General features: G+C 46.8%; 1 protein-coding gene across 2 annotated transcripts in view; it reads left to right on the top strand.

Annotated features, from left to right (window-relative positions):
- The window catches only part of PRR14L (proline rich 14 like), a 492,002-nt gene that overhangs the window by 123,368 nt on the left and 350,275 nt on the right, over positions 1-18,359 (top strand). For both annotated transcript variants that reach the window (XM_086942815.1, XM_086942816.1), the window contains exons 2-3: positions 7,268-9,054; positions 10,700-10,784. In XM_086942815.1, coding sequence (XP_086798941.1) covers positions 7,300-9,054; positions 10,700-10,784 — 1,840 coding nt within the window. In that variant the 5' untranslated portion in view covers positions 7,268-7,299. The remainder of the gene's footprint in view (positions 1-7,267; positions 9,055-10,699; positions 10,785-18,359) is intronic.

Below are 18,359 nucleotides of genomic sequence, written 5' to 3' on the forward strand. Positions count from 1 at the left end.
GGCCTGTCCACTCTTTCTCTATTTCTGTCTCACTCTCTCCTGCCCCTTCCCTGTCTTGGCCTCTCCACTCTTCCTCTATTTCTGTCTCACTCTCTCCTGCCCCTTCCCTGTCTTGGCCTCTCCACTCTTCCTCTATTTCTCTCACTCTCTCCTGCCCCTTCCCTGTCTTGGCCTCTCCACTCTTCCTCTATTTCTGTCTCACTCTCTCCTGTCCCTTCCCTGTCTTGGCCTCTCCACTCTTCCTCTGTTTCCGCCTCATTCTCTCCTGCCCCTTCACTGTCTTGGCCTCTCTACTCTTCCTCTATTTCTGTTTCATTCTCTCCTGCCCCTTCACTGTCTTGGCCTCTCCACTCTTCCTCAGTTTCCGCCTCACTCTCTCCTGCCCCTTCACTGTCTTGGCCTCTCCACTCTTCCTCAGTTTCCGCCTCACTCTCTCCTGCCCCTTCACTGTCTTGGCCTCTCCACTCTTCCTCAGTTTCTGTCTCACTCTCTCCTGCCCCTTCACTGTCTTGACCTTTCCACTCTTCCTCTAATTCTGTCTCACTCTCTCCTGCCCCTTTATTGTCTTGGCCTCTCCACTCTTCCTCTATTTCTGTCTCACTCTCTCCTGCCCCTTCCCTGTTTTGGCCTCAATCAGTTAAACAGTAGTGACACTCCCAAAATGCCAATGTAAGGAAAGATTAATACAGCTGTGTAAGTGATTAAAATGTAGACATGTACCCATCCTTCCTGAAGCGCAATGTCAGAAATAAATCCAAGCCGCCCAATGTGACTGGCTCGAAAACGTGCACCAACGTCCTCCTTGTGCCCCACAGTAAAACAAAGTGCATCGTGTATTTAAATTAAGCGTTTTTATCCCCAATGGATGTTGCGTACTCAATATCCCAGCATGCAATGTGATTCTTACTTTCCAGTGAAATCTGTTTACGATACGTCATCACCACCCCAAGCAGTGATAATCTGCATCAATCATAAAGTTTATGAACCAATCAAGTGGCAACTATTTCTACACCAACTCCACCTTGCAAGTAATACTTAGAATTAGAAACAACCAGTTGTGGCTGGCATGATGGGGGTGGAGGGGGGTGGGGAGGGGGGTGTGCGTTTGCGGTTTGGAAACGGGATGGTAAATACAATTTAAACAAGCATTTGCAATGCAATAGGTCTCGTATTTTAGAAACTTTGACCTATTGGTATTGTAAATGATACCTTCTATTATTGCAGGTTTTTTTAAGCACAAATAAAAGGCATTGTCATTTAGAATGCCAATAGCTCACTCACACTGCACACAGGCCTCACTCAGTGCACACAGCCCTCAATCACACTGCACACAGCCCTCACTTAGTGCACACAGCTCTCACTCGCACTGCACACAGGCCTCACTCACACTGCACACAGCCCTCACTCAGTGCACACAGCCCTCACTCAGTGCACACAGCCCTCACTCAGTGCACACAGCCCTCGCTCAGTGCACACAACCCTCGCTCAGTGCACACAACCCTCACTCAGTGCACACAGCCCTCGCTCAGTGCGCACAGCCCTCGCTCAGTGCGCACAGCCCTCGCTCAGTGCGCACAGCCCTCGCTCAGTGCGCACAGCCCTCGCTCAGTGCGCACAGCCCTCGCTCAGTGCGCACAGCCCTCGCTCAGTGCGCACAGCCCTCGCTCAGTGCGCACAGCCCTCGCTCAGTGCGCACAGCCCTCGCTCAGTGCGCACAGCCCTCGCTCAGTGCGCACAGCCCTCGCTCAGTGCGCACAGCCCTCGCTCAGTGCGCACAGCCCTCGCTCAGTGCGCACAGCCCTCGCTCAGTGCGCACAGCCCTCGCTCAGTGCGCACAGCCCTCGCTCAGTGCGCACAGCCCTCGCTCAGTGCACACAGCCCTCACTCAGTGCACACAGCTCTCACTCGCACTGCACACAGGCCTCACTCAGTGTACACAGCCTTGAATCACACTGCATACAGTCCGCACTCAGTGCATACTGCACACTCTCAGTGCACACAGCCCTAACTCACAGTGCACACAGCCCTCTCTCGCACTGCACACAGCTTCACTCGCACTGCACACAGCTTCACTTGCACTGCACACAGGCCTCACTCGCACTGCACACAGGCCTCACTCACAGTGCACACAGCGCACTGTGCACACACAGGCACTGCATACACACACCGGCACCGCGCACACACAGGCAACAACAACATCTATCCGCACCACCACAGCATCAATCCATGCAAAAATTCAACAACAACTATTTATAAAATCTTCGCTTAATGTTTCAAACTTTATTACAAATGCCACAACATTTTTGTAAGATTTCACTTCTAATCTTAGATATTCTTCACCAAAAAAAACACTGAACATAATATTCACAAAAGGTATTTAGGAAAGTTTACAATATTGCCATTATACAGTATAAATAACTTTTATTTCAACATTAATTAATTAACAAAAAAAAACATTTATATTACTAAGATATATACATCTAAGTCACGTAAATAGAAAACATGTGGCATTACAATTGTGTGCCATTACAAATGCTATAAGTGTCACATTTGCTAAAGTTAAAATTATTGGCATTGTAAATCACTAAACATAAATATAAAATGTCATTTACAAAAACCAATAGCTCCAACTTTCCTACTGCGAGACCTATTGGCAACGCCAGTGCTTGTTTTTAAAGTTATAGAATCTTTTTTTTTTTTTTAACACATCCAGTTTTCCTTTAAGGGAAGAAAGATTGCTTTATTTAAAGTCATTCACAGCCACAATGGTCTGCTGACCCCAGAATCCCTGTGATGGAAGCGATTCATAGTGGGTCTCAACTTACAACTTATCTCTTGCATATTAATGAGGTAGATCAGATGGAGGCCACCCCCCCATCCGAATTGTGTGAACCAACATGTTTGAACATAAGCTGCTTTGCAAAAAACAAAGCATTAGGTAAAAGTTGATTCACAAATTGCGACCACTCTCACCTAATGCATTATACGAACATAAGGTCCCAAATTCTTAAATTGTCTCTCCCGCTTCTTGTCGTTCCCCAAGGTACTCTCTTAAATCAGAGAGGGGCTCTTGAAACCAAAGGGAATGGAGCACCCAATGTACCGTAAAGTAAAAAAGATTTTCCCTTTAGTCTCGTTTAATGTAGAAGCCAATAGTGCCTCACTCCACTACCCGCATCCAACACACTTCTTATTCCATTATCACACTATAAAGCACTTACAAAGAAGATCACAGTTCTATTTAAGTCTGTAACAGAATTTATTGATCATTAAAAACAATTCCCCTAGTACAAAAATACATTAAAGTTACTTGCAGGGGTAATTAAAAACAACTGCATAAATTACAAACCGAATTATAAATGAACAGGAGAAAGTCTAGACAGTAAACTTCGTCTTGCAAAAGTTAATTCAGATTATTTTGGTACAACAGAGGGCAAGAGTCTTAATTCCCTGTCACCACAGGTCTGTTGAACCATCCAAATTTAACACAAAATAGAGCGTCAACGCGTTTCAGTGGTGTTTATTCAATAAGACCACCTTCATCAGGACAAAATTAATATATTTCTCCTTATAACTGGTGTCACCCGTGCAACCGCACGTGTGAGAGTCCTCCCCAATATTTTGAGGGTATTTAGATACCACAGTTAAAAATCTTTTAGATAGATATATATTCTGTTTTTTTTTTAATTGTTTCAGTCTTGTTACATTTTTCATATTGAGATCAACGGGAGTCCACGGGTGTATCTCGCCCCCATCCACTATTTATGTATCTAACTCTTGATTCGAACATTACTTCAATTTGATATATACTCAATCCAGTATTAGGGGTAGCAGATATCTAAGTAACCCAATCATTGTCCAGCAGTATCTCTCCTTGCAGTATAGCCACCCAGTGCAGCCTGACGAGCCGTTTATCCAGCTCCTAGTCTCTCTAACGTCTTTAGTCTGTAGTTCAGATCTCCTCAAGTCTCCTGTCTCAGAAGGTCTATATTTTCCACATCTACAGCAGCTGTAGCCTTGGTCAAAAGATAATTAGTAAGTGGAGCCCATATATCAGTAGGTCTGGACGTCACTGGGAGACAAGTAATTAAGTCCTCCATCCATGTCTTAAATTTGGGTGCTCTACCTCGCCCCCATCTGCACGCCTGCCTACGCTTAGCCATGAAAAGTGCCATTGCCACAATCCTCCTGTGCCAAAGACAGAGCAAATGTCTAGGCAAGACAAGAAACAGAAAGTCAGAGCCTCTGGTGAGTGTTCTCCTGCTTCCAATCTGGTATTTCAAGCTCAATGGCATGCTAGCGTCTTGCAGTGACTAGGAACAATCATTTCAGTCTGTCAATGTACTGCTCCCACAGGGCCTACCCTCTCCCCTGACCGTTTGTCTCCATAAAGATCCACTGCGGCACTGGTTAAGTTGCAACACTGGGAATGGCCATTCCTCTCCTCCCTCACTCAGACTTCACTCAGAGCCCGATGCCTCCAGCTGTCTGCTCCAAACACTCTGGGACAGCGGTGCTATCTGGGTTCACACCACCGAAATCCCAGATATCTCTGCTCAAGAGCACTCCAGTGTATGTGGCTGGGAGAGCAGCAAGCTAGAACACACCTATTCTATCTGCTGGAGGGAGCACTTTTGAAGCTATCCGATTGAGCCAGCGGTAGCAGTGTGAGGATGGTCTTCCACATCCAGTCCTATAGCGAGCCAGCCCATGTCCATCACAGCCCACCTGTCTCTACTTCTAACCTTAAGATGGCACACCCATGGTCCTAATTTACTGGTGGAGTGTCCATTCCACAGTCCCAAGTCATAGTCCCCACAGACTCCCCAAATTATATGAACAGGAATAAAAAGATTTATGGTTCGTCAACTTAACAGGAACACACAGATGCTGACTTTTCATAATTATAATGCCATTTCTTTTGATAACACAGGACTAGGAGCTGAATGTGGCAGATACTCTCCTTGAGGCATGCAGTTTCAATGGTATCTGACCAAGAAACATTAGTTTTGGTTGCTGAAGTGGCAGGCGTCCAGTATTCCTAAAAGATAGGTTCATGCTGGACTGGTTGGAGAATATTTTTTATGCCTTCCTTCCGGCCATGTCTGTAAATGGTCATCATTCTTTCACTGTGACAAACCCTTTTGACTTTGGTCCACCTCATTGCTTTGAAATCACTCACTTTACATGTTTGGTTCCTCAAAAACGATCTGAGAGTTGGCTACGTGTCCCCTTTAACAATCCGAAGGTTCAAGAGGCTGCAAAAAATGTGCTACTTTATCTCAGTACAAGAGCAAATGGTTGCAGTTTTGTTGATCTGTGTCTCTCAGGGCAATGGGAGTACATGTTCTCTGCCAGCAAGATCATGGAGTGCCATCTGACTGAATTCTACAGTAAGTGATCTATGTAGCTGAGCAAATTTGGGGGAGGGAGGCACGGACATGCAGCACGTCATATAGCTGTGTACACACTAGCACAGATTGTGTTTGTACAACCCAACATAGCACAGCTTGCACAAACTGTGCTGAGTATTGAAGTGTACCACAGAACATGTTGCATATTGTGCAGCTCTAAAACGTGCATTGTGGCTCCACTAAGATGTATAAAACTTGATTAATAAGTTGTATTGCATTATATTGTTTTAAGCAACCTAAGGCATTTTCCACAAGCTTGCTTCTGAGATTAGTTCTGCTGAGTTTCTGCTAAATATTTATCACCCTGTTCACTTGTAAGCAAGCACAAAATCAGACTGACAATTAAGTCTTTTTCTGTGTTCTATGGTATTGAAATGACTATTGTACTTTGGATAGCATTACCTGCTCCAGTTGTCCCCTATCTCTCGGTCTGCAGTTCCTTTGCCCATGCTGTAGAAGTGATTGCTTTCAGAAAGGTTAGTGGCGTAAAATTGTGAACATATTTTTGCAATATTAGTAGGATTTCCTCTTCTACATTTTGTTTCAGATAGAATGCAATGTTTGGAGATATTTTAATTGTTAACACGTCCAATGACGAATCTTCTAAAAGCTCGTTTCATTCTTTGGCACAGATGTATTTGGTTCTTTAGAATTGGATAGTAAAAAAAGAATTAACAGTGCCAAAATAGTCACCAGAGACAGTGATCAGTTTTTTCCCCCGGAGTTTTATATAGTGTAAACTCGACCCGAAGGTATCTGAGCGTTTTACATGAGCACCAGTGGCGGTACAGACATTCGTTTTTGCTAGGCACAAGGAGATTAAGTGATTTGCCCAGAATCACAGGATGTTGAGCGTTGTTGCAGAGACTCGAACCCGGTTCCCCAGATTTGATGTTGACCACCCTAGCCGTTAAGCCACAGCCTCTCCTCAGTTGAGTTCTAAATTTATAGGGCTTTGGAGGTAAAGTATAAAATGTACCTGTGATTTGGAGGAAACTGCTCTTGCCATGGTGACATGAGGTTGGCGCAGTCAAAACTTGTTCTGAAACATGTCACATATTTTTACTTGTTTCATACATTGGATCACACTAATACATGGACTTACATGTTTAACAGTGGTATTAATGCTCCTGCATATGGAGGTGAAATATAGACCAAGCCACTTTAAAGCTGCCTCTCAAAGTATCCGAACATGTTCCAATCATAGGAAGTTGTGCATTAAGTGGCATTAGTGAGTATGGCACAAAACTGGAATTGAGATGAGGTTGGAAGGAAGGGAGTAGTTCCTGGAGTGAGATAGTGAGCTGAGTATGGATGGTTTAGATTGTGCCATCAGTGAGAGATGCATGTGCCAGCACAGCAGTGAGAGAAGCATGTGCAATGTATCGAGTGGGATGAGCATAGAAGGGTGGCAAGTCTGAAAGGAATATTGAGTCACTCGGCCTACTGAAAGGCTAGAAGAAACTTACTCCTACAAACATTGCTCTTTGCTCTCTTAGAAGGAAAGAGCTGCTGTGAACCACCAACAATAATAATCAAAATTGTCAAGTTCCAATAAGAATTGTAGTACAGGTATGTTGTATAATGTTAATTACCTGATAAACCTTTACTGTATCTTTCCTTTCTTATCTTGACACCATTAATTCCTATTACACAGATCTGCAAAGACTCCCATAATTTCTTTGTAAAAACACTAGAATTAAGTTACACGACATACTGGACTAAACAATTGAAATAAAGCTCTGTTATGTGGCAAATTTCGACTGTTCAGCGTGACTAGAATATTTTACCTTACATGCTTCATAAATGATATACTGTTGTGCTATTCTTATAGACCCTTTTTGTTCTTGCAGGGCGAGGGCTTCCATCGCTGCCTTCCCCAGCAATGCTGTCATCGGTATTGGAAGCCCCGGTCACCAGTCAAGCACCGCCTTCCGAGTCCTCTGTGTCTACCTGTGGCAGTGAATTTTATGCAGAAGTATCATCAAGCCTGTTGGCTGAGTTTGAGGAAGATGGAAGTCCACAACTGGAACTATCCCAGCTGAGCATTGTCTCTGGTGGTGACTGGTCTGCTCATTCAGAAGAAAAGTGCAGATTACAGTTCAAATATGAGGGAACACCAGAAAACTGCTGGTCAGCTGGGCGGTCTCATGCAGCAGAGAAGTCTCAGATCAAGGGTAGGAATGAAGAAACAGATGTGATGGAAGCACAGATTTCCATTAAAAGCAGCGCCCTTCAGAGCCTTACGGAGTCTGATGAGAGCCCACTGCTGGAGACCATTAAGAAAGAGGCCATAGAAGTGACGGATAAAGTTGCAACAGAAAAAGAAAAAATGGGGTGCTTTAAAATTGAGAAATTTGCAACCAAGGTTGTGACCTCTGAAACCCGTCAGGCTCAGAAATCTCTGGACCATGAAGCACTAGAACAGATGGAATGGGAACCCCAAGAAACATTGGAGAAGATGGACAGTAAACAGTTGGCCCAGGCAGGTCAAGTGGTGTTTGAACCTGAGGCCTCTAAGACATGGGTCTCTAAGAAACCACTAGATTGGGAGTCCCAATTGGCATTTGAACGAGAAACTCTGGAAGTGCTGAAAGGGAAGGCATGTGGGGTGCTGGAGCAAGAAGCCAGGGAAGCATTGGATAAGGAAATCAAAGAGGCAGCAGTTCCGAAAGCATTGCATCAGGCAGTGGATGAGGTGATAGAACGTGAGAGACAGAAGGAAGCCTTGGACGAGCTGGTGACTCGAAGAGCAGGGGAGCTGGAGACGGGGAGAGTGCTTATACTGGAGAAATTACGTAGAGATTCTTGGGAAGCTACGTCCAGAGAGACCGAAGATCAGGAAAACTGGGCTCCAATGGATCTAGAGGCGTTGGCACAGGAAGCCGAGGAGGCATTGGAGCAGGAGGCCCAGGAAGCATTGGAACGAGAGGCTCAAGAAGCACTGGAGCAAGAGACCCGGGAGGTTCTAGAGTATGAGACTCGAGAGAGGCTGGAGCAGGAAACCCGGGAGACATTAGAACAGGAAGCCTATGAGGCAGCATGTCGAGAATTGGCAGAACAAGAGAACTGGGCAGTAATGGTGGCAGAACAGGACAACTGGGCAGTGATGGATCTGGAGTCCAGGGTGGGTTTGGAGCAAGAGGAACTGGAACTGGAGGCCTGGGAACTTTTACAGTCTGAGGCTGGAGCAGTGATGGAGCAGAAGGACTGGGATGCAGCATTCCATGAAAAAGCAGAGCAAGAGAACTGGGCAACAATGGATAATCTGACCAGAGAGGCTCTGTGGCAGAAGGCACTAGAACTGGAGGCCCAGGAATCTCTGCAGTGTGATGACATAGAAAAGCAGGAGGCATGGGATGCAGCCTCCCAAGAGGAAGCAGAGCAAGAGAACTGGGCAGCAGTGGATAAGCAGACCAGAGTGGCTCTGCAGCAGGAAGCACTGGAGCGGATGGCTCAGGAATCTCTGCAGTGTGATGCTGTAGAGGAGCTGGAGCAGGAGGCATGGGATTCAGCATCCCCAGAGGAAATGGAGCAAGAGAACTGGGCGGCAATGGATCTGGAGGCTCAGTCTGCAGAAGAAAAGGCCTCTATTAAACTACTGCCTGCAACATCGGAGGATTCACCGTATCAGAATAAGGTAGAGTATGAGACAATATTTTTTTTAAATTAAGGCCATGCTTCCCCCACCATGGATCTGCCAATGGCTCCCATGGTCATAAAGAATGGAGGAAGGACTTGTAAGTGCCATGGTTGGTGAGATTTAAGTGGAGCTCAATCACCAAAGGGGTAAGGAGAGACTTTTGTTTGAGTTAACTTGGTAAGCCTCTCTATCACTTATCTATACTGCTACAAAAACTGCCAAGCTCTGAGATAGGGTGTTATTAACCCTACTTGTATGAGGGACATTAACACCTCACTAGCTGCACTAACTCGATTCTTCAAAAAAAAAAAAAAAAAGGATGTAGTTCCTCACCCACACAAGGTGGCATGCTTCATCCTTGGGATGCTCCTTCCTAGCAACAATGCTGGGCGGGCGCAGCCAGGTCCATTGTGCTTTGTTTTTTTGGATTTGTTGAGGGTTCCTTATGCTTAAAATGTTAAGAGTGGATAGTTATTTCTAAGATTTATTCTCTCATGTAGCCAACTTATACAAGGTTAAAAACAGCATGATGAGGGTGAAGGTTTGTTTCTAGGACACCTCCTACATCACTAATTCGTGGTTGACATGATTCTGCCCAACTTATTTCAATTCTTTCTAATTATTTTACCCCAAGGAGACTCCAGGCTTGAACTTGCGTTTCTATAAACGAATAAACTTCTCTACAGGTGCTCCAGTGGTGGTACCTAATATGATGCCTTTGTGTCTCCAATGGTGGTGCAAAGGAAAATATCAAGTTACCACCATATTACCCGACTGACAGGTTTAACATTTCATTATATGATTTCACTGTTGGGTTCGAATGAATAGGTTGGTTTAGGGCAGTTATAAGTGTCTAGATGTCCCGATGAAAGCCCTGGGACATTTACTGCACAACAGTTAGGGCAGAAGGATGTCGACCAGAAGTTAGTGATAGTAAGGTGCCTGCTGGAGCTAGGTTTGTGACATTTCCAAGTTCATTTACCTTACCCTAGCACAAAGATTTGCAAGCAGATGCTTGCAGAGGGCAGGTCTGTTTTTAGTAATAGCTTTGTTTGGTAATACATTACTCTGCTGTCCCAGCAGTGTAGTTTGACTGGTACTTCTTGGAGCATGGTTCATGGTACAGGATTCATAGGGAAGACCATATTTGCTAATTGGGGTATAGTGAGGAAAGGGAACCTATCTGGATGACTTGGGAAGCGCATGAATTGAGAGGGGGAGGAATTGCTGCAACTGTGTGGAATGCTTAGTGATAGTAGGCCATGGTGCGGTTCAAGGGATGGGTGTAGAATGTTATAGCTTTGTTTTGCTCAAACCAGTCCCCTCAGCATTTTAGCAGTAAGTGTTGAATACATCATTGTGAATTGTCATCTTCAGTTCAGTTTCTGACCCTGTGATGGTGTGCCTTTAAGTGGTCTCTTTAGATTAAGATATTCCTTTGTTGCATGTTGAATCATTTTTAATGCACTGTGTCTATATAAATTACTCCCCTTTTCCGGGGGCCAAGAACTGGGCATTAGGTGGCAGAGGCAGCCAGTCCGAAAGGAGTCTGGGTAGGTGCTGTGCCTTTGGTTAAGAGCAGAACTGTAGCAGCGTTGATTCTTAACCATAGTCTCAAGTGTGTTTATGTGTACCATTTTAGATGCTGGCTGCAGTAGTACTGAAGGCGACAGAATATCTCTCAAGATGCAAGAGAACAACAATCTCTGACATGCTGGACAGTAAAGGTATGGTGCAGCATACATTAGGTTTCAGTAGTCCTTTTATTTGCTTAGATTGCAAATTTTGCATCTAAAATTCCACCTCATTGTAACAACGTTCAAAAGTTTGGTGTACAACAAGAAAACAGATGTGCAGTTCGCAGTAGCGCAGTCTTCATTTCAGCAGCTCATCTTGTATCAAAATGCAGAACGATAGACCCCCAAGAGTGCAGCTGTGGGTTTGGTACAGTGAATCCTTTCCCCAGTAGGAAAGACCATCAATGAGGCCCACTCTGCCCTGTGTCCCTATCGCACCTCCAATCCCAGACCACCCCATCAGTCAGTGCTGCCCTGGTGCTCTCAGGAAGCTGTATCCTCCACTCCGACCATGGGCCCCAGATTTTTTTTATAACGTTTATTGCCATTTGTCATATTTACACACAAACACTTAGTCATTCCATTCCATCTTGTTTTCCTTTGTGATACAAAGTATTACACAGGCTATGTACCTTTGTCGTCCCTCCTGTTGCTATCATTGCGTCTAACACATATGACAGAAAACATTACTTTCATTTTATAAACCGTGGTATTGAACAGTTTTGTGTGCTGACCATTAACCGAGGTCTAACCTCTACAATATATATTCCTGGGTTCATGTGTCTATGTATGCCTGGTGCCCCAATATATCTTGGGTAGGTCTTGCGTGGAGATCTTGCTGATAGAGCCTCTCTTTTGTCTTTTTTTTAATTAAAAGAAAAAACTGAAAACCAAAAGGGTTTAACCATGAACTGGAACAAGTAACAAACCTGCATGGTGGTCGGATTTCTTACAGGAGCTAAGACCTATCTGATCCTATTACGGGCAACACTAGGTGGGCGGGGGGGCAGAGGGGTAGTTTGACTTTCAACTTACAACCCCATACTGTCCGAGTAGCATAACCAATAGCAGGACTTCCAGAAACTCCTGTTTGTGCTCTAGCTAGACCTAAAGCCAGATCAAGAAATCTATTCCATACTTTCTGTTTTGGGGGTGGGGGAAAGAGTCTCAACAAGCAGACCTCAACATTAGGATTTTATCGCGTCACCTGGTACACTAGTTCTTCAGCTCTCATGCACCAATCCAGCTCCCATTCCCGTAGTGATGGTGTTATCATTTCCCCGTTTCTATATCCTGTCTCGTCACGCCACCATCCGAACATTACAGAAATGGTGCATGTGTGTGTGTGTGCGCTCCAGAATCTGGTCTTCCCACACTCACAAGGCCACCAATTGTGGAGTGAGGTGTATCGCATTGTCCAGGATATCTGAGATCTGGCCCGCCCATCCCCTTCCAAAAGCCCTGAATCTGCGGGCTAGTCCAAATCATATGGAGTAGTGTCCCTCTGGGCCCATACCCTGTGCACAAAGGTCCATCTCTATTCTACCCATATGAAATAGCTTGGTCATGTTGTATGCCCAGTGCAGAATCTTCATATGTATCAGCTGGAATCCTGCCCTTATTGCCACCTCACGGGTGTAGCTGCAGGCCGCCCTCCAATTGTCATCCTCCAACCTACCCATGTCCTCCTCCCATTTACCCTTTAAGCAATTGAACGGGGGAAGACTAATGTGTAGCAGGGTGAGTATATTTGTGACACCGCATAACTAATCAAGGGAGCCTCTAGAACTCTAAATTCCAGAGGGTTTCCCCTGGGATCTCTGCCATCAGGTCTCCATAGCTCCGTAGGATGAATGGCAGTTGTAGGTATCGGAGGTATTGATTGCCTGCCAGCGCATATTGTCCTTGCAGCTCCGAAAATAGTAAGGTGATGCCATTGCACCTGTTAAGGGCATCTGTTCCCCACAGTGTGGTTTCTAGTGTCACTTTACCTTTCCACCCCAGGGCATTGGTTGACTTTTTTTTTTTTTTTTACCAACATCTCCGTCGGTGGGGGCAGGGACAGGGGTGCCCTCCCTGTACTCTCATATAGGCGATGGACATAGCCGTTCGGGTCCATTGCCCGTCCGTGTAGCTGGGTTGCCCAGTTGTAGAGACGCAGGTTAGGAAGGGCAATTTCCTCTCAAGAGGTTTCCTTGTCAGTATGAGCAGGGCTATTCTTGGGGTACCCTTGTCCCACAATAATGTTGTGGTGACATTGTCCACTCCCCTTTTAGAACCTCAAATTTAATGTTTTGTAGGACATAAAGAAAGGTTGGCATGTAGATCATCTTATAAAAGCAGGCCCTGTCCAGCAGTGTCAACAGGAGCTTCAGTGAGCGACCCACACACCCCTATCGTTAACCAGGATCCTGGTGAGGATTTCCTGAATAAATAGCTCCTTGGCTGTGGTCACAGAAATGTCCTGGTACTTGCATCCAACCGATTCCCATCTAGGGGGATAGCACCGGACTTCATAATGCGCCTCTTGTGAGAGCAGATAGACTACCGATTTGCACCAATTGATGCAGAGTCCAGAGTAAGACCCAAAAACCACCAGAATTTGGAAGATTCTGGCATGGAGGGGGCTGGGTCAGCCAGGTAGAGCAGTATGTCACCTACATAAAGGAATACAACATCTTCACACCCAGTCTCATCACAGCCTTCTAAGGAGTGCATCCCGGCATATCCAAACTGCCAGTGATTCAGCTGCCACTGTTAAAAGTAGGGGGAGATAACAGGCACCCCTTGAGACTGCCCATGCCGAGGCCAAATTCCGCAGAGCTCGCCCTGTTCACTTTACCCTGGCGATTGGATTTTTATATTACAGCCGCACACAGGACAAATAATGTGGGCCAAAACCCATCTTTTGTAGTCGTACCCACAGATCGGGCTACTCAATGGAGTCGAACACTCAGCATTTGGCTATTAGGATAGCCGGTTCCGCAATTCTGTCCCTACGGGCCAGGCACCCCGCCAAGCGCTTGAGGTGGTGTCTGATAAATCCAGACTAGTCAGGCTCCACCATGGAGTCTATCACTCGCTTCAAGTGATTTGCAAGGACCTTCGCGTATGTCTTAGTCTCTAGGTTGAGCAAGGAGAATGGACTATAGGAGGCACACACACCCTGAAGGTCTTCGGCGGCTTGGGAATCAGCTCTGTTGCGGCCCTCATATCCTGCAGGATGACCTCCGGGCGCTATAAACATATCTTGCATTGGACACGCTATGCAGGATTAAAACCACTTGAAAAACTCACCGGACAGACCATTTGGGCCCGAGATTTCTGTCCTTTAATTTGGCCTATAGCCTCCGAGATTTCCATCCCCGTAATCCCTGCTTCTAACTCGTCCCTCGCATCCCTCCTCAGTTTAGGGGTTGAGAGGTCTACCACCCATCCCTCTGGCCTTTTTCACCCCTTCGGTCCAGGTTTGGTATAGACCCTTCAAATAAGCTGCAAAACGTGTGCGATCACCGCTGGGGTTTTAGCCATGTCACCCATAGGAGTCATGACTGCAGACACCCACTATTGACCCTCATCTCTATGCGGCTGCCAGTCCAGAAGCTTCCCCCGCCTTGTCGCGCGTCTCGTATATCGTACCCTGTTGGGCATAGAAGTTTGCCTACGCTTCCTGTTGGGCGTGTGCCCTTAAGTCTGGTCTCCGTTTCTTGATCTTAGGGGTGAGTTCTGGGGAGAGGGCTGCCATGTACTCCCCTTCCCAGGTTGTCAATATGGCCTCCATCTCTCCTGCTTTCCTGTCTTTCTTTCTCCCCCCTCACCCTTGAGAGACCTTCATAATTAGTTGGTCCCTTGCAACTACCTTAAACACCTCCCAGAGGATAACCATGAAGTCCACTATCCACTTGCTGTCTGTGAAGTTAGTTGCACTCTGTCACAAGCTTTCGGATGTGCATGTCCGTCAGTTCCCAAGGATCAAGTTTACATTCTCCTGTCTGTCTTGGGGTGGAAATCATCAAGTATCTAATGATGGGGAATGGTCTGATATAGCTCTTTGCAAAAAGACTTTTTGAATGAATCGTCTACGCTGGGGGTGTGGGACCAGCAAGTGATCCATTTTAGACCGGGAGATCATCATTTTAGTAGCATAGGAGTAGTGTTATGTCTGGGTGTTCCTCTCTCCAGAAATCAATCCTGCTCCAATGCCTATAGGAATTGGGACAGGTGGTGGTCTGTCCATGATCTCTCGCCTGTCACCGTCACTCCATTCATTTCACCCCTCACCATTAGGTTTAGGTTTCCCTCAATGAGCTGGAGTGTCTTAGGGAGAGCCACTTTCCAGTACCCTAGTTTATCTAGTCCAGCTGACTGCAGACCCGGCATAGGTAACAGGACTCTGGCACTATGTCCTCCCCATTCCAGCAACCCTGGATCGCCTTCCAGCAACCCTGGTCATCTGCCTAAGTTTGGGTATTCTGTAGTGGGCAATCTGCGTGCCAGGATTCCCACTCCTCTGGACCCCCTTGAATACCCAGCGTGGGTCAGAAGTTTGTTCCTGCCTTGGCTCATCAACCCACACCAGTTACCCGCCAGGTAAGTGTCTTGTAGGAGAATGCTATTCTGGTCCTGCCTGGAAAAATATTTCTAAACTATACCTCTGTTGAACTTGTAACCCTGCCTCTATTCACATTCCAAGAAAGAATCTTCAGGGACCGCCCTGGGGTCAGTCGTACGGAATTACTGTCTAGGTCTGTCATGCATGTCAAGTTTGCCTCCTGCATCTTGGTGCCTCGCCTGAACATCCTATCCCTCCCACCTCCTGCCTCGCTTCACAGGCTTAAAACTGCCTTCCACCCCAATACCAAAGAGTCTGTCCCCACTAAAAACATAAATGTGTGGTGCACTTCAGCAAACCTATGCAGTCAAAAGAGCAATTATCAATGTAGTATCAAAGTGTCAATAGCTGGGGGTATGAGGGCCTTCATTGCTGTCATTGTGTCTTTTGTTTCTGTTATCATCTGTGGTGTCTTCTGTCACGCTGCACTGAGGTTGGGTGCCCCTTCCTTTCCAACTAGTGATACACCTCTGTTGCTGGGTTAAAGAAGTGGGACCCGTCCTTGTCAGGTATCCTCAGTTTTGCGGGGAAGAACAGTATGTATTTCAAGTTCAGCATTTCAAGTTCACTTACAAGGAAGGTTTCTCAGATTTGCACTGTATTAGTATAGTTCCAGTGTGTATGTTCACCTTGCCTCACCCCAATTCCCACGCACCATGTGCTCGGGCCACCTGAATGAAATGATCCCGATCTCTGAAATTGAGAAGCTGTGCCACCAGTGGCTGGGGCAGGGCCCCTCGTGCCGGCGTATGTTCACCTTGCCTCCCCCCAATTCCCACGCACCATGTGCTCGGTTCATCTGAATGAAATGATCCCGATCTCTGAAATTGAGAAGCTGTACCACCACCACCAGCGGCGGGTGGGCAGGGCCACTGGTGCCGGCGGTCGACCCGGCACTCGATGAGCCTGTTCCACTGTAAACAAGTTCTAGGCCCTGCCCACGAACACTGTTGATCTAAGACATTAATCCAGGTACAGCTCCATGCTGGAGCCTTCAGCCCCCTCCTGGAGCTCCACTAATGGCTTGTTCCGTGTGCGGGTAGATCATTTATTGTGTTGCGTACATCTTGGTATCAGCCTCCGATAGCACTGGTCTCAATTGAAGTTTCCATCTTAGCTTGCCTGTTTCTAGTGGCCTGCACAGAAGAGTCATCGGTCTATGGCGACCACATCGATCTTATTTTCCAGTGCTGTTTTTTTTTGCGGATCGCCTTCTTATATCGTCACTATGTGGGATCCCAGTCCGTGGTCTCCCACTGTACCGGCATTGTTGCCCCCAATTCCCCCCCCCCCACTAGGGTTGGGGCATTTCTGCAGCATTTTCTGGATCTTAGTTCTCACCATAACAGCGTTGAAAGTTGGTTTCGTCAAAGGTCTCCACAGCTTGGCTCCTCTACGTTCTCCTGTCTTAAACATCTACCACCACCTTGTCCGTGCCGCTAGGGCTGCCGTTGCGAGGGGTCCCCTCCTGCTGGCCCCACCCAACCACTATAAGTGCCAGCCCCCCAGGAACCAACAATTCAGTAGCCGCAGGGCAGCAGCACGGGCCAGCCCTCTAGCAGGCATCAGCATCCATCCACCAACCTACAGAGGCACAATCCCCCAGCTCCCCTCTGTCTGCCTCGTGGCCACCTCTTCAGCTATAGATTCTCTCACCAATGTGGGCGAAGCCTCCGACTTAGTTTTCTCCAGTGGGTAGACAGCCACCCCCTTTCTGTCATTTAGGGTGGGTCTCCGTCTGATCCCCTTCCCCACCCCGATCTCTCCATTGGTGTGACCACGATGCTTGCCGTCATGCAGGCACTACTCCTCATCTCCGGCTAGCCACTCCTCCAAACTTCCACGGATGGTTGGGCACTGCCAAATCCACTTGCTGCTGTGCATGCCTGACTGCTCCACAGAAGCGGGGTACCCCATAGCCCTCAAGACACTGCAGTTCTGTCCTCTAGTATTGAGGGGTGGGGGGGAGAGAGTTCCTCACTTTACTCTGGGCCCTCACAGTGATGCACCAGCTCTGCCGCAGCCTCCACTTGATGTGACCGTGTTCATTCCATCTTGTTCTTCTCGCTTAGACTTGGAGCCATGGTGATCGCACATCTGAGATGTTGCCTGTGGGCGCTCCTCTGCTTGCCGCTTCCCCAGTCCAGGGGTTGCTAGGGCCAGTCACCATCCTGGACCAGGATGCAGAGGCACAGGAGAACTGAATCCGTAGGGTCCGTCGCCGGAACTCTACACCATTGTGATCGGCTCCATGCCAGGCAAATCAAGCTCTCATCCCAGTGTAATTCATGTCATTTTGGGAATTTCACGTTGAACTTGTTACACAAAATTCCCCAAATTGCACCACTATTACGCTATTTGTGGTGAAAGTATACCAAAAATGATGGAGACCGTTGTTCACAGTTCTTTTCCTAAAAGTGTTTGCACAAACATTTGACGTGATGATGTAATTTGTGGTAAAATATAGTGCAGAATGACTGATTTGCAGGATTACTGGTCATTCTGCATAATTTTTAAAAAATTTCTTTTACTGACTTGAATCCAAATCAGCAAGATTCACACAACCCAAACAAAGAGTAGGAGAGGCTGCATCACAGTTCCAGCTTAACAACCCCCCCAAACCCATCCCCCGCAGGTTAGTCTGGATTGACGTAAGCTTCCCTAACACACAAAGAGCAAGCACAGTTCACGTATTGGCAGTGCAAGCTTTCTCTCATACACAGAACAGGTACTCCATAGTGAGTTTTGAGACCTTACCTCAAACTCTAACCTGATTCTGCGCAAGCAGCCCGAATAACACAGAACAGATAGCATACAGATAGCACATGCAGGTGGAAGTCATGCAATGGGGCACTAATGTACTCTGATGGTCTCTTGAACCCAAACCACAGGTATGCAGGCAGATTTGAGGGGGGGCAGATTTCTACTTAGGTGTTATCCTGTCCATGGCCATGTGTGCCAGAGAGGGTAGGACTGTATGCCAATTCTGTGGTCCCCTTTGCTCCAGCAGTGTGCATATAAGAAATGGAGGAGTCCGTGCCCTCATCAGTGTGTTGATTTATGGCAGTGTTACTGGTTTCTGACTTCCACCAGCATTCATGCCATCCATCTGC

The sequence above is a fragment of the Lissotriton vulgaris genome, chromosome 11 (genome assembly GCF_964263255.1).
Source record: "Lissotriton vulgaris chromosome 11, aLisVul1.2, whole genome shotgun sequence".
In the NCBI taxonomy this organism is placed as follows: Eukaryota; Metazoa; Chordata; class Amphibia; order Caudata; family Salamandridae; genus Lissotriton; species Lissotriton vulgaris.